At 41.2% G+C, this 16,265-nt stretch overlaps 1 protein-coding gene and 1 long non-coding RNA gene across 2 annotated transcripts; both read right to left on the reverse strand.

The window, feature by feature from the left end:
- Positions 1-5,595: 5,595 nt before the first annotated feature.
- Positions 5,596-6,187, reverse strand: LOC123476878. Its single transcript, XR_006651902.1, has 3 exons — positions 5,998-6,187; positions 5,837-5,931; positions 5,596-5,770 (listed from the first exon to the last, which is right to left on the reverse strand). It is a non-coding gene; the product is annotated as an uncharacterized LOC123476878 (long non-coding RNA).
- A 7,522-nt stretch (positions 6,188-13,709) lies between these two features.
- LOC123477128 (serine/threonine-protein phosphatase 4 regulatory subunit 2-like) lies at positions 13,710-14,300 on the reverse strand. Its single transcript, XM_045180545.1, has 4 exons — positions 14,259-14,300; positions 14,125-14,187; positions 13,986-14,054; positions 13,710-13,919 (listed from the first exon to the last, which is right to left on the reverse strand). The coding sequence occupies exons 1-4, from the start codon at positions 14,298-14,300 to the stop codon at positions 13,710-13,712; spliced, it is 384 nt and encodes a 127-aa protein (XP_045036480.1).
- Positions 14,301-16,265: the final 1,965 nt, after the last annotated feature.

Raw genomic sequence — 16,265 nt, forward strand, 5'->3', positions numbered from 1 at the left:
TTTTGCAAATCGGGTTTCTCATTTCGGGCCAAGGAGGCGTGGCTCAGGGTGGAAAATTCTTCTCCCCGAATTCAATTGGGGTTTGCAATCAATTGGATTGCAATCAATCGATTCATCAATGCAAAAAACATTATCGATTGACCCGATCTATCCGATAACAACCCCGATAATAGCTCGTTCTACCCGCTTGCCCCGATTTTTACTCTGAAACCGAAAGAACGGCATTTTTTTTTTATTGCTTCGGGGCAACGGGTTAACCTCAAATTTTTCCCAGCACCGCCCCGGTTGAAAAAGTGGCACCTCATTTCAACCCCGAATGCACTTTATCGGTGCGGGGCGGTTAACTCGATTAGAACTAATTGGGGCCGATCACTAAGTTTCATTATTAATTGTCAAAATTTCTTGAGAGGGGGAAAACTTAACCGTGTTCAAATTTTTCCCTTGAACGTATTTTTATTTGAAGTCCAGCATTTAAAATGAAAAATTTAAAAAATAAAGGAGTAATGATCTATTTGCCGGATGGTTTATTTTAAAATTTATTACAAAAAATGAATAAAATATATGAAAGTCGTGAGTTTGTTTGCACAAGCTTTCCGTTTAGCTTACGGGAACCAAGCCATTGAAAATTAACTCACAGAAAATAAATATTATTCGGCATCTAATAATATTAAAAGCAAGTATACTTATGATAGGATTATAATTTCAAATAATAAAAAACTACTTTAATCTTAATAAATCATGCTGAAGTTTAAAATTCAAAAAATATTTAGCATAAATTGTTTAATTTCAATTTATACACCTCTGGTTTAACCTAAGTTCGACATCATCTTGACTTCTTAAAAATCCTGTATGTGATTTGTTATCGAAAAAGCTCAAGTGTTTTACAACAATTCGATTGTATTGTTCGAAAATGATACATAATCTATCTGTAGATTGGCACAGTGGAATAAGATTCGACTGTGATGCGGGAGACCCGAGTTCGAATCCTGGTATAGCCTAATGCTTTTTCATGAATAGATGTCCAATACATGTCATATTTATAGCCAAATGAAAGCCCGTTCGGATATCCTTAGAATGTCTGACGGCGCTGTTGAGGGCGGTCAAAACCAAAAAAAAAATACATCCGTACGACATTTAAATCGGATATCGGGCTGTCCGGAGGATATCAAAAAGATGTACTCAACATCCGACCCCGACATCTGTCGGACATCCGACGGACTGCCTTGTGTTATGTGGGATACAATGCATACGAGGTCGGCATAGAAATGAATTTCATGTGGAAGTTTGAATTTTTTCCAGATGCGAACGTTGTGTGCATTCATTTCGGTTCCCACATAACACAAGGCAGTCCGTCGGATGTCCGACAGATGTCGGGGTCGGATGTTGAGTACATCTTCATCTTTGATATCCTCCGCACCCCTGATATCCGATTTGGATGTCCTATGAACGTAATTTTTTTTGGTTTTGACTGCCCTCAACAGCGCCTTTGGACATTCTAAGGATATCCGAATGGGCTTTCATTTGGCTATAAACATGACATGTATTGGACCTCTAATATAGAAAAAACATTAGGCTATATCAGGATTCGAACTCGGGTCTCACGCACCACAGTTGAATATTATTCCACTGTGCCAGTCTATAGATATTTTATATATCATTTTCGAACAATACAATCGAATTGTTGTAAAACACTTGAGCTTTTTCGATAACAAATCACATACAGGATTTTTAAGAAGTCAAGATGATGTCGAACTTAGGTTAAACCAGAAGTGTATAAATTGAAATTAAACAATTTCGGCTAAATTTTTTTTGAATTTTAAACTTCAGCAGGATTTATTAAGTTTAAAGTAGTTTTGTATTATTTGAAATTAAAATCCTATCATAAGTATACTTGCTTTGAATATTATTAGATGCCGAATAATATTTATTTTATGTAAATTAATCTCCAATAGCTTGGTTCCCGTAAGCTTAATGGAAAGACTGTGCAAACAAACTCACGACTTACATATATTTTATTCATTTTTTGTAATAAATTTAAAAATAAACCATCCGGCAAATAAATAATTACTCCTTTTTTTTCAATTTTTCGTATTAAATGTTGGACTTAAAATTAAAATATGTTCAAGGGTAAAATTTGAACACGGTTAAATTTCCCCTTTTGGAAACAAAGAAATTTTGACAATAGACCAGTTTCGGATGCTGCGTTGCAAAATTTTAAAAAATCCAGGGGGGTTTCGATTGCAGGGGGAGATAGGAAAAAAGGGTTTTTTTGATTTATTTACCCTAGTAATACTTTTCCAATTCAGGAAATGTTCTAGAATACTAAACTTTAAGACATTCTGCGTCTTCTCCAGTCTTTATAAATAAATAAGGCACAAGAGTTTTTTCGATAACAAATCACATACAGGATTTTTAAGAAGTCAAGATGATGTCGAACTTAGGTTAAACTAGAAATGTATAAATTGCATTTGAACAATTAATCAAAAATATTTTTTTAATTTTAAACTTTAGCATGAGTTAGTAAGTTTAAAGTAGTTTTTTATTATTTGAAATTAAAATCCTATCATAAGTATACTTGCTTCGAATATTATTAAATGCCGAATAATATATATTTTCTGTAAGTTAATTTCCAATGGCTTGGTTCCCGTAAGCTAAACGGCAAGCCTGTGCAAACAAACTCACGAATTACATATATTTTATTCATTTTTTGTAATAAATTAAAAAATAAACCACCCGGCAAATAGATAACTACTCCTTTATTTTTTTTTTTTTCGTATTGAATGCTGGACTTAAAGTAAAAATACGTTCAAGGGAAAAATTTGAACACACACACATTTTCCCCTTTGGGAAACAAAGAAATTTTGACAATTTATAATGAAACTTAGTGATCGGCCCCAATTAGCTCTAATTGAGTTAACCATCCCGCACCGATCAAGTGCATTCGGGGCTGAATTGAGGTGCCACTTTTTTAACCGGGGCGGTGCGGGAGAAAATTTGAGGCCAACAAGCCACTAACAATTTGATAACTAACAGCTAGCATACTGATAAAATACTTTTGTGTTTCCATATGCTACCCGATTACCCGACCCGATAATGACAATAACGAGTAATGGAAAGATTCGATTTTGTATTGCAAAAATAGTTCTACTTAGCCGGGGGGTAGGGGAGTCTACCGATGATACAGTATACACTTTTCCAGACATTTAATACCTAGGGCAAAAAAAAGTGTCTGGACTGACATTACCCAACCCCCCTTATGATGATTTTGCGCCAAAACCGCCCTACCTCTCCTTAAAAAGGTAAACTATTCATATTTTCTACCCACAGATGGCTTTTTCCAAACAAATCGGTGTTCACCTTTTTGTGCAGGATAGTGTACATGTAATTGCTTGAAATGTGAATAGTGAAATAGTTGTAATAGTAGTAGTTGAGGGCGTTGAAAAATGTACGCCGACATTGCGGTTGACGTCGGCCATGTTGGCAAAGACGTGTAGATAAATTGCAGAATGCAGCGTTGGGATTGGCTACGGTGAAAAATCACGTGACCGGCCTGCAACCAATGGCAGCGTGCGCCTACATGAAATTTCTCGGACAAACAAACAGACAGATACACAAACAAATCCCGCCCACAAATACCCCTTTCGCTTTTATAAAGGTAGGAGGAAGATTACTCCTTAGAAGACGATAATAGTGAGTTGTTTGATCTGGATACCGAATTGTTAGAGAAAAAAAAGATCTAATCGGGGTAGCAAGTAGAATATTATTTATCAAATACAGTGTACTTTGCTTAACTTTATTGTCATCTTTAGGTGAATAGCGCTCCCATAGGCCCGTCCAAGAAATACGTTCCTATTTCCACCGTCCTTAGTAGAGCAATTTTGATTGTACTAGAAAACCGGTTTTCCTTGGCTCCGTTACAAAATTTTTTTGCGGTGCCCACACACGGTGGGCAGAAACATGCGGTTACTTTGTTTTCTGGTGAAAATGGAGAACCGCACCAAACTTGCACCTGTGCATCCACCGTCACTTGTTCTCATATAATGGCTGCCACGATGTCAATCGGGTATGTTCCGAGAGCATCAAACAAAAGAGGAAATGGAACCACGAGGAGAAAGAATGAGAAGTATTCTCGGTCTGGAGTTAAAGGGAAACAAGCATCCGGCAAAACAAAGAATAAGCAGGCCAATGGCTACAAGCAGTTTCAGAGGAAAAACAAAAAGGTAGTAATGTTGAATATGAAATGTTGGAAATAACAATACTACATATTGTTAATTATATTCATTAGGGGAAAACACACATTGAAGATGATATCTTTTCATGCAACTTTTTGGCAAAAGAGACAGAAATAGATCGGATAGAATCTGAACATTTAAAGAAGCATGAAAAACATGAAAACAATAAAAAAAAAGAGTCGGAAAGCGAAAACCAAGTGCGTTAGATCCTCTTTCTGTAAAAAACAATAAACACAAATCTTTTTTGCTGGAAAAGAAGATAAACGATGCTTCCGACGCCAAAATTGCTTCTGACGAAAAGAAAAAGAATCTCTCAGACTGGTACGAATCTTCAGATATCGATTTCAATACAAGCTTTGGACCTGAAAAAATTGCGCGCAGGGAGAAAGAAAGGGAAGCAGCACGCGCTAAATGGAATTATGATAAAATATTAAGATTTGAACATTTCTTTCCGGATTTACATCAACCAGAAAACAAACAACGCTATCCAAACTGGTACGGCAGCACCGATTAAGCAGCGGCCAAGGAGACGTGCTTGGAGGGAGCGGGAACTGATTAAGGATGAAGTTAACAAGATGCTTAAACAGGGAGTTATAGAGCCTGTTCAAAGCCCGTGGTCATCGCCTATTGTCCTGGTGAAGAAAAAGGACGGAAAGTGGCGATTCTGTATTGACTACAGACGGCTGAACGAAGTGCCAACAAAGGATGTTTACCCACTCCCGCGCATAGACGATGCACTATCCAAGCTGGAGGGAGCGGCTCTGTTTGGTGTTGTAGACCTTCAGAGTGGATACTGGCAGGTGCCAGTTGCGGAAGCGGATAGCCCAAAGACAGCTTTCGTCACACCAGATGGCCTCTACCAGTTCCGCGTGATGCCGTATGGATTATGCTCAGCTCCAAGCACATTCCAGCGGCTTATGGACATGGTATTGGCAGGATTGAAGTGGACCGATTGCCTGCCCGGGAAGAAAATCTAGCTAGAAATTAGCTAATATAGGCTACTGCTCCTTGGCTAGTTTTTCCGGGTCTTGCTTACAAAAATCAGCTAGTTTGTGTCTAAAACAGACTAGTAAAGCGCCGCTGTATCTAGCTACCTGAAAACCGCTAGCGCAGACTAGTTGTGGCTAGTAATATTTTTGCTATTTTTAGCCAGTTTTTTCAAGGTTAAATTTTCCCTATATAAAAACCCGTATCCGCTGCCTATATTAATAATAATATAGGCATTTAAATGAATACATAATATGAATTTGACCCATATGATTCTTGTTTAAAAGCATTTATTGTAGAAACATTAGGACTCATACATACGTATTTGATAAAAAAATAGCTCGGGAATTTACAAGACAAGTGAAGTTTTACCTCTTCAGATGAAAGTGCAACTTGTACTGTATCTCCATTGTTGAGAGGACGCTTTTCAGCAGTTTTATCTGACTGAAAGTTCAGACTGCATCTTGCTTTTGGGTAAGAGTCATTAACCAAACTGGACTTCGGTTCCTTGATGATTTCATCCCTCTTCTTACCAGCACTATGTTTGTCATCTTTAAAGGAAAGAAAGAGGGTTAAATAAAGCACACCAGCAGTGAAAAAATTTAAGGGAATTCTACCAGAGTAAAATAGAACTATAGCTGGACGGTAATCACACACGACTGGCTTGTCATACTTGTCCAAGTTCCAACTAGAGGTGCTGTCCTGGGGCCATCTAGATATAAATCAGAAATTTAGATTATGTTAACCCACACAACTCAAATAAAATAATTTGACTAACCTGATAATGACTTGAGTTTTTTTCTTTATCCATGAGTCTAACAAAACCAAGCGGTCTTCAGGATCCTCTATCAGCTTTGGCTTCTACAAGCTGTTGATCAAAGAAATGCCAATACGTTTGGAAGTACCAGAACTATATTCAGTGAGGATATAAACTTGAGATTCGTTAGTTCTTGTGGCCATTGTACTGTTGATTAAGTCCAACAGTCCGTCTTTATTTTAGTCATTTTTGTGTCGCCCTACTCAGTGTCATATATTAAAAACATAACTTAATCTGATTGAATATTATTATGCTAGGTATTTTTAGGTGCCACAACTCTGAGATGTTAATAAAAACCCGAAGAAATATGCCAGTATTTAAAAATTCCGCGTAATCGGGGAGCTTCACGAAAGTAAAAGCAGATGACAGATATTTTTTGTTGGAAATTGCTCAGAATAATAAACAGGAGTCCTTATCACACATAATTTTTTTTTCGTACGTGATTAGCAATCGTTTATCATATTACTTTATCTTCTTAATTCAACTAAATTGAATATTTACCGTTCGCTCGGCCGGCTTGGGTACTATTAAACACATATCTTCCAGGAAGATGACAAGATGTTTCTGCAGCGTCTTACAGAAACAATAAAAAGCCGAATAACTACCACCACTGCATTGAAAGATCGAGTTAAAAACATTACGCAGTTTACTCTATCAATCGGCCAGTCCAGACTTATTCCATCACCATCACCAGATTTATTCCGTCAAATTATATAATAAATGAGGCTATTAAACTTAGCTGAACACAACATTTTATAGCTTGTTCTACATAGCCAATAATGAACTAGTAAATGTTTGCTAGTATTAGTTGTTTTTTTTTAACGGATCAGTCTAGTCGTTTACAGCCTGTCGAATCCATGCTACTGACCAGTAAGCAGATCGATTGCTTTCGGAGAATGACTGTGTCCTGTAGGAATGCAGCATAAAACTGATTAGCTAGGCTTAATCAGGCTAAGACTAGCAAGGGCAAGCTGGTCGTAAAAAGAAACAGCTAAATTTTCTTCCCGGGTGGTCTACATGGATGATGTAGTCATCTTTGGGAGGGATGCGGAAGAGCATTTGAAAAGACTAAGAAAAGTCTTGTCGTGCTTCCGGAAGGCAAATTTTCAGCTGAAGATGGAAAAATGTGTAAAAACGAGCGTGTGAGGATGTTGGGCCACGTGGTAAGCAAAGCCGGAATAGAGCCTCATCCGAATCACTGTAAGGCTATCGAGATGTTTCCTGGGCCGAACCTGAATGCCAATGAAAAGGAAAAAAGGAAGAGGGTGAAGAGCTTGTAGGCCTTTGCTCATTTTACCGCAAGTTTGTTCCAAATTTCGCCCAGGTGGCGTATCCGCTCACGGCAATGGAGGAGAAGGGTGTTATTCGTTGGGGGGAGCTTGAACGGAACAGTTTCGCCAAGTTGAAAGCTGCGCTGGTGAAGGCAGCAAAGCTTGCTCATCCGGACTATTCCAAGAATTTCGAAGTGCATCATGACGCCTGTGATTACGGTAAAGGGGCGGCGCTGATGCAAGAAAGAAACGGGAACCCCATGCCAATTTGTTTCGTCAGTAGAGTGTTGAACAAGTCGGAGAGAAATTACACAATAACGGATAAAGAGTGCCTTGCATTGTGTGGGCTGTAAAGAAGTTTCGGCCGTTGCAAGAGTACGACATTGCCATCTGCTACAAGAAAGGGAATTTACACGAAGACGTGGATGCCTATGCCCTATCGCGTTACCCTATACAAGAAGGGGGTAAGGGGACACAAGCGGTGGCCATCCCAGTCGCTGCCATAGGCCTGGATACGCGGTCTTGGGCTAAGGGTCAAGACCGGGTGAAGAAGTGGCGATGGATCAAGCAGGTAATAAGCAAGAACGGCACCACGCATAATGGGAATTTCATGATGAAGGAGGGCCTACTGTACCGGAGGACAATCAGGTTCGGTCAAGAATTTGACCACCAATGTGTGCCACCAGATCGGCAGCTGTTCGTTGAGTTCAACGTAGACGAGGCTCGGAAATGCACTCTGTACATGGGCAGTGTGTTCCTGTTCCTAAAACCTATTGACCGGAAAGGAAGAATGAAGAGCTGTGCGGCAGCAGTCTTTCTGCAGGAGCAGGAAGGAATCCAAAGGAACTGTCGCTTAGACAGTAAAAAGTGGACTGGCATTGACTTGTTTTACATTGGTGGAAGAAGATGGGGTTACGCGGGCAAGGACAACGTAACCATAGTGCTCCAGTGTCCTGGGAAAAGAATTGGGGGAATAAGCTTGCCGCAAGTGTTGCCAGCGGCGGGAGTAATAAAAATTCCAAGATTGTGTTCAGCGACATCAGACGATTGGGTTCTACAAGCAAGCTTTAGGCAAATGCTACCCGTGAATGTGACAAATGTCATCGATGAAGAAGCCGCGAGTATGCTGAGTGGCGCCGGGGGCGTCGGTGGTGGAACAATCACCGCTGGCAAAGAGCCCCATCGTGGAATAAGCACCCGCTGCCCTTCGTTAGCCGTCCGGGATAGACCTAGCGGGGACGAACGCCCATTTAAAGGCGGTGGAACGCCTACAATGCCAATGGGAGGAAGAAGGGAATGCCAAGAGGTATCCGTTCGAATGGTTAATCGGATGCCTGCTCCCGGTGCCGCTGCTGGTTTACCTCTGGTTCGAGTACCGGAGGCTGAGTGGCCATGTAGACACCCTACTGTTGGTTCGTCTGAGGGAGATGCGGGAGCCAGGGGAGGAGGATCAACGCCAGCCCGGCCCGAATGCAGTGGCGTAAATGTCTCAGTTAAATTTCAGTTAGGTAGTAACCCCATGTTAAAGTAGTAAGCAGGGCCCTTTATGTTTTGGCCGCTTAGAATTTATTAATTAAAAATGGGCACTCTGTATGTCATTCCCTAAGAACCCATGTCAGTAGGTAGGAGGGGGGATGTAGCGCAAATGTACTTTGTCGCTCAGCCCCGGATGCTGAGTGGCCTAAGTGTGCAATGGTCAATGAACTTTGCCGCTCTGGCCGGATGTCAGAGGCCTTAAAAGCCCGTCTATGGCCGGCCAGAAAGCAGTCCAGTGTAGTGATTCTGTGTAGCTGTAGTGTTGTTAGTTCTGTCGTGTCCTGCTGTGTATTGTGTAACCTGCCTACGAGTAATACACCAAGTGAATCTGCTACAGTATACATATTGTATAAAGTATAAACATAAATATATGTGTCTGTATATAAATGTATAGTATGTATAATATATGTAAAACTAGTAACTTTGGGCCCGTCCAGGGCCGGGAGATAGGTGGCGCTAGCGTATTTTTTACGCCCTTTTCGCCATTTAATTCTGCCAAACTGTTAACGTTAAATTTTTGCCCGTCAACTCTTAAAGCTTTCTGCGTTCCCATTTTTTGCCCGCCGACCCGTTCACTGTCTCTACCCGCCAAGATGTCCGCCTAGTTTCCCGTCCTCTCCCTCATAGTCTGCACGTCAACCTATTTTGCCTGCCAAAACGACCGCTGTAGGTGCCCGTCGTCCCAATGGGTGGCCCTGCCCGTTTAAACCCTCACAGTCTCAGCCCGTCAAATCGCTACCTGTATCTGCCCGTCTAATCCCTCACAGTCTCTGCCCATCGGCCCAATCTCTGTCCACTAAAACGCCCACTGTAGTGGACCGTCTGCCCTGTCCTTGCCCCTGCCCGCCCTCTCCATCACAGTTTCTGCTCGTCAACCCACTCGCTGCCCACAAAAATCCCGCTGTAGTTGCCCGTCAGCTCCCTAACAGTCTCTGGCCGTCAAGCTCCTCTCTGCCCGTCAACCAACAATGGATCCGCAAAAACGCCCAGTATAGTGACCTGTCAATCCTTTTGTTGCCTCTGTTCATTTTTCCCTTCTGAGTATCTGCCCGTCGACCCACTTACTGCCCGCCAAATTCCCCGCTGTAGTTGCCCGTCAATCCACTCTTTGCTTCTGCCCGTCGATCTACTTGCTGCCTTTGCCCGTCACATCACTCACAGCCTCTGTCCGTCAACACCCTCTCTGCCCGTCGACACACTCTTTGTCCGCCAAAACGCCCGCTGTAGTTGCCCGTCGACCCTATCGTTGCCTTGCCCGTGCGCCCCCTCATAATCTGTGCCCGTCAACCCAATCTCTGTACCTGCCCGTCGACTCACTCACAGTCTCTGCCCGTCGACTCACTCACAGTCTCTGCCCGTGTAGGGGGCCCCTACAGTAACCACTGTAGGGGGCCCGTCTACCATATAGTTGCCTCTGTTTACCATCCTCCTCACAGTCTCTGCCCGTCAACCCACTTACTGCCCACCAAAATGTCCGTTTTAGTTGGCCGTCAACCTATTTATGGCCCCTGTCCGTCGGCTCACATGCTGTCTTGTCCACCCGTCCTCTCGTCCGATTTCGTCCACCTTTTACGCATCTAGTCTTCCAAAAGCCTCATCCCGCCATTTACCTTAGCCAGTAGCCGGCGGCAACTTACAGCCAATCACAGGATGCGCACATTGCAAAGGACCCAAAACTCCTCCCTCATTTTTCCTTAGATTTTTATAGAGTATAGATATATAATAATATATATTTTTTCCCGCTTCATTTAAAGAGGTAACAAAAGTCATCGGACAACGCCCAGGATCTCGATGTGCCACTTTAACAGAATCTGTTATGAAATGGTAAAAAAAATTTTTTTAAATTTAATTTTATCATAAGAAGAATGAAATTAATCTGTTTTGATTGTTGCTGTAATGTATAACATCAACTAAAAGAATGTCTGAGAATTTGTTGTTATACATTACGGAAACAATCAAAACAGATTAAATACTTTCTTCTTATGATAAAAAAATGAATTATTTTTTATTTTATTTTTTTTATACAAAAAATCTAACTGTGTTTAAAGAAAAAAATCTGAGCACTTGATATTGATCCCAGCACCCCTGGTGGCGCAAGCACAAATCATAATTTTCTGTGTAAAACATTTTAGTGTAACAACTTTGGGGTATAGGGAAGGATTTTTTTAGTTCAAATAATTCAAAAACATGCACTATATTCTAATACAGTAAAGAAAAACGCGTCGTTTGGCATAAAAAAATGAATTTAAGGATGTTTTGAAGTATTTTTTTTATATTTTGGAAACGCCGGTATTAACATGGCGTTTATGGGGAGAAAAGTGGTGTACCTAATCATGTGAACGATACTTTAGCGCCCTGGGTGTAACTTCTACAATTTTTTCATGTTACGATAACTTTTAAAGCACTTTCTCTTCTGATAGAGGAAAAAAGAAAAAAAAAATAGTCCTTATCAGTAAAAAGATATTACGGTTTTCCTAAGACCCGTAGCGCCATAAGAATGCACTAAAAAAACGAGGGTGTAACTAATCGTTTGGTGGGTACTGTATATAAGTAATATATATAATGTATATATATAATGTATACATCAGGCACGCAATGTATGAAAGATATAAACAATATAAATAATACTCAATATATAATGTATACATATTGTCGCGGTTATTTGAGGCCCCATGGACTAGTTGTCACGTCCGGCGCTTCTGTATCGGCTATTGACCGCAACTCTACCCGAGATGTCCGGCAGTCTTGTCAGCAGATATTTCTCCCGGTAGCTGCTGTCTACGTTAGTACATAAATACTTGTGTGTCCCTTGCTGTGCCCCAGTCTACTTATATCTGTTGTAGTGTTATGTACGTTTACGGTGAATAAACGTGTCTTAATCGCTACTTGAGTCTCAGCGTTATTCCTCGGCGCGACATGGTGGAGATGCAGAACTTGTGGTAAGTCTTTGCGCTGTTTCATTCTATTGTGCTCTAGTTGTGCGGAGGCGGAGGCTGTCAGGGGCTTCCGAGAGTCGTCGACCCAACTGGCCTATGCGCCTTAAACTGTTGGGGTACGAAGCCACAGCACCGGCCGTGTGACAGGCGATTAGGATGTGATAGCGCGGGGACGGCCATAAGAATTTCTGGGGAGGTAGGTGGGACCTAGTGGTGATTAAGGGGGCGTAGAGGCGGACAGTGGTGCGCTGCAAGGCGGTAGATCACCGCCGGTAACGATTGAAAAATCGGGAGTTTAGACGAAGAGTCGTTCGTCGGGAGGCGGTAGGTTACCGTTGTGAGCGATCGGAAGATCGGATTTAGACGAAGAGTCGTTCGTCGGGAGGCGGTAGGTTACCGTTGTGAGCGATCTGAGGATCGGGTTTTAGACGAAGAGTCGTTAGTCGGGAGGCGGTAGGTTACCGTTGTGAGCGATCGGAAGATCGGATTTAGACGAAGAGTCGTTCGTCGGGAGGCGGTAGGTTACCGTTGTGAGCGATCTGAGGATCGGGTTTTAGACGAAGAGTCGTTCGTCGGGAGGCGGTAGGTTACCGTTGTGAGCGATCGGAAGATCGGATTTAGACGAAGAGTCGTTCGTCGGGAGGCGGTAGGTTACCGTTCTGAGCGATCTGAGGATCGGGTTTTAGACGAAGAGTCGTTCGTCGGGAGGCGGTAGGTTACCGTTGTGAGCGATCGGAAGATCGGATTTAGACGAAGAGTCGTTCGTCGGGAGGCGGTAGGTTACCGTTGTGAGCGATCGGAAGATCGGATTTAGACGAAGAGTCATTCGTCGGGAGGCGGTAGGTTACCGTTGTGGGCGATCTGAGGATCGGGCTTTAGACAAATAGTCAGAAGGCAGTAGATGAGTGGGGGTGCTGGTAGAGCCAGGGGAAGACAACGCCCTCGCGACGAGTTTGGGCGATTTGCGCCAAGGGTTGATCAAGCAATTGTAGGTGGTATCGTCGAAACCCTCAACCCGAGTAACCTTGTGCGAAGGAACGGGAGTCGAGTGGACGACTGTGTAGGTGAGCCAGGAGGATTATCCGGGTGGGAAGACCGTACACGGGTAATAACGAGAGAATGCTGGGAGTTATGGGAAGGGAGGAAAAACCCACGTATGACCCATCGCAGCAAGATGCAACGGTAGAAACGAGGTTGGAAAAGATCGAGAGAATGTTGGAAGAATTAATGTAGAGAAGAAAAAGAGCGGCGTGAAAGCAGCCGGAGACAGAGAAGGAGAAGCAGAGGGGAGGACTTGGCCAAGCTGAAGACCCAATTGGTAGAGAAGAGCGACACTGCATGGAAATTCTTCGATGGCGGGAGCGGTTGACTTGCTGAAAGTGGAAAAATCCCCCAACTTATGTTATTTTGTGAACTCATGTACTGTTTTTTTTTTTCTCTCTCTCTCTCGGTTGATGTTTGGCAAGGTATTGTCTTTGTAGAGTGTAGAGGGGTCAAATGTTCCCCATGGTATGTTGAGTTTTTGGGATATAGAGTTTTATAGGAAAGTAATAGCGGTCGGGACGACTCGCTATCTAGGGAGGGAGATGTCGCGGTTATATGAGGCCCCATGGACTAGTTGTCACGTTCGGCGCTTCTGTATCGGCTATTGACCGCAACTCTACCCGAGATATCCGGCAGTCTTGTCAGCAGATATTTCTCCCGGTAGCTGCTGTCTACGTTAGTGCATAAATACTTGTGTGTGTCCCTTGCTGTGCCCCAGTCTACTTATATCTGTTGTAGTGTTATGTACGTTTACGGTGAATAAACGTGTCTTAATCGCTACTTGAGTCTCAGCGTTATTCCTCGGCGCGACAATATTTTCTTACCTTGTTTGAATAGTACCCTTGTTTGTTGGTTTTCATAATAGAAATCCTTCTTTTCAGTTCATCTAATTTCGTACCTTTTCTACTACTCCATCTTCATCACTTTCTTCATCTTCATCGCTTCTTTCATCTTCAGTTTCATTTTCGTCATCTGTGTCACTCTCTTCGTTGGCACTTTCCGGATATTCAGCCTCGTCTCTCTCATTTTCAGTACGATCCTTTTCTTTTAGTTGTTGTTTAAGAGCGGCATTTTCTCTTTTCAATTCGTCAAGTTCCTAAAGAAATTATTTATGATTGCTATGTATGTATGTAAAGAAGAATTTTGATACCATATTTACTACCTTTTCGAGAATCGCTATTCTATTTCGATCAGACTCCTTCGATATTGCGTCTTCGATCACCAATTTATCCTATTTAATTTTATATTTAGTAATGCACTACGTATTTGAACATATCAACTATATGAATAATGATGCTTACACTTTCGTCGTCGTCAACGAAAACGTCCTCGCCATCCAGGGACACAAAACCAAAGAAATTACCCTGGAAAGAAATAGAGAATTTTTCGGATGTATCATAATAATTTATAGTGTAATTATTAAAATATATATTACATCATCCAGGGAAGTGGGAGAATAGTTACTTTCCTGCATCATTTATCCTGGAAGTATAGAAAATATTTTGTAGATCAGTTAATATATATAAAATGTAAATTTGTAAATATCTAGATTTACTGTTTCATTTTGTCCTTTTTTCCTAGAAAGGGATTTCCCCTTTTTTGATTGGTTGGTTTTCGTCAGTCTCTTGTCCACCATACGTTCCTATTAATGTTGAAATAAATTTATAAATACACATAGACTATACATTCTGGAAATACAGGAACGGTGTAAGTTGGATGTTGAATCCAAACCTAAAAAACCTTTATAACTGTGGCCTATTCTGGAATCAACTTTTAAGTGTTCAATTATCCTAATAAAAAATTATCATTCTGGACCGGTCTTGATTTCATTTTCCTAAATTAGAACGTTCCAGCATGATAGATTGATTTATGTTGGTTTATAGATTATATTATTTGGTATATTGGTTTATGTATGAACGCTTGGAAGTTGACTCATAAAGGCAGAATTCTAAATGCTACAAAGTTCTGGTTCAACATCCAATTTAGACCGTTCCTGTTATATGATTTTTAAAATGTTATTTTATACCAAAGTATATGTTACATTCACAATAAAATACATGCAAATTAGTAAACGTACATAAAATACTTACATTTTGTCCTTCCTCTGACAGAACAACTGTTCTAGTTCTAAGTTTTCTCTCCATAATTCACAATATTTTGAAATGGTACCACGTGCGTTTCAATTCAAATATAATAATTAAATAAAAATATCATATCAAAGAGCTTTTAAAAATTAGGGCCATTGGGAAGAAATTCGAGCAGAAACATCTTGGGTATATAGTGGTGCCTCTGGTGGTGAATTTTAGGTTACCGACACGATTTAGGGGAAATCGTGTATTTGACACGGTTGTAAGCCCCTCCTTTATGGGGCGGAGTCTAGCAAATACACGGTTAGAGTACACGCTTTAGGGTGATGCGATACACGGTGATGCGTACACGATTTAGGGTGGCCCCTATCGTTTGCTTTATTTTGTACTGTCAAAGAAGGCCCCGAAATTACTCCCAAAAGATTCCCCTGCTGCACCTTCTAATAGCAATTAGAAAACAACGAAACTATTAGAATCGGAAAGGAAGAAAAGGGAAATGTTAAACAGGAGAAATTTAAATAGAAATTTAAAAAGGGCTCAACAACCTGGAGCTGGATTGGGAGGAAGGGCATTTGGTCTTTTGAACAAAAGGGATGGAATTTTGTCAAAAAGGAATCTTCAGTAAAAATACCTGCTAGAACACCTAATCGGAAGTCTGTTACTTCTGTTTTGGATAAAAGTGAAAATCAGTTCCAATCTAACGGAACTGAAATGGGGGACCAAGCTGATCTTGTTGGTGACTCGAGTTTGGCAGAAGGAGAGGAAGCAATCAAAGCTTTCAGTAAGTACATGATTTATAAAACAGTGTTATTGTTTTAATCATTTTGCACACTAGTTAATAAAATCTATCTAGGGGTAGATATTATTCAGAAAAGAATGAGAAAGCTTTGTAAGGAAAACGTCATTGCAAAGCAGCTTCTACAAGGCCAGGCTGAAGTAAAAAAGAAAAACCATGAAAAGTGGTCAGAACGTCAGAAGAGCATTGACAATGCATGGGATGCGAAGAAACAAGATTTGATGGCTGAATGTAATGAGAAAGCTTTGTGATGAAAACGTCATTGCAAAGCAGCTTCTACAAGGCCAGGCTGAAGTAAAAAAGAAAAACCATGAAAAGTGGTCAGAACGTCAGAAGAGCATTGACAATGCATGGATGCGAAAAAAGAAATTTGATGGCTGCATTTATTATTCATGAAGCTCCAGTAGAATCACAACGCTGTCATTAATGTTGAAAGGCAGTCGCGAATTGCATACGATGTTCAACATGTAAGGAAGTATTGTGCCCTAGTTGTGATTTAAACCATCACATAACCAGGTCTTTTCACAATCGTCAATGCATGAAACTGGACTCGTGTCTA

The sequence above is a fragment of the Daphnia magna genome, linkage group LG10 (genome assembly GCF_020631705.1).
Source record: "Daphnia magna isolate NIES linkage group LG10, ASM2063170v1.1, whole genome shotgun sequence".
NCBI lineage: Eukaryota > Metazoa > Arthropoda > Branchiopoda > Diplostraca > Daphniidae > Daphnia > Daphnia magna.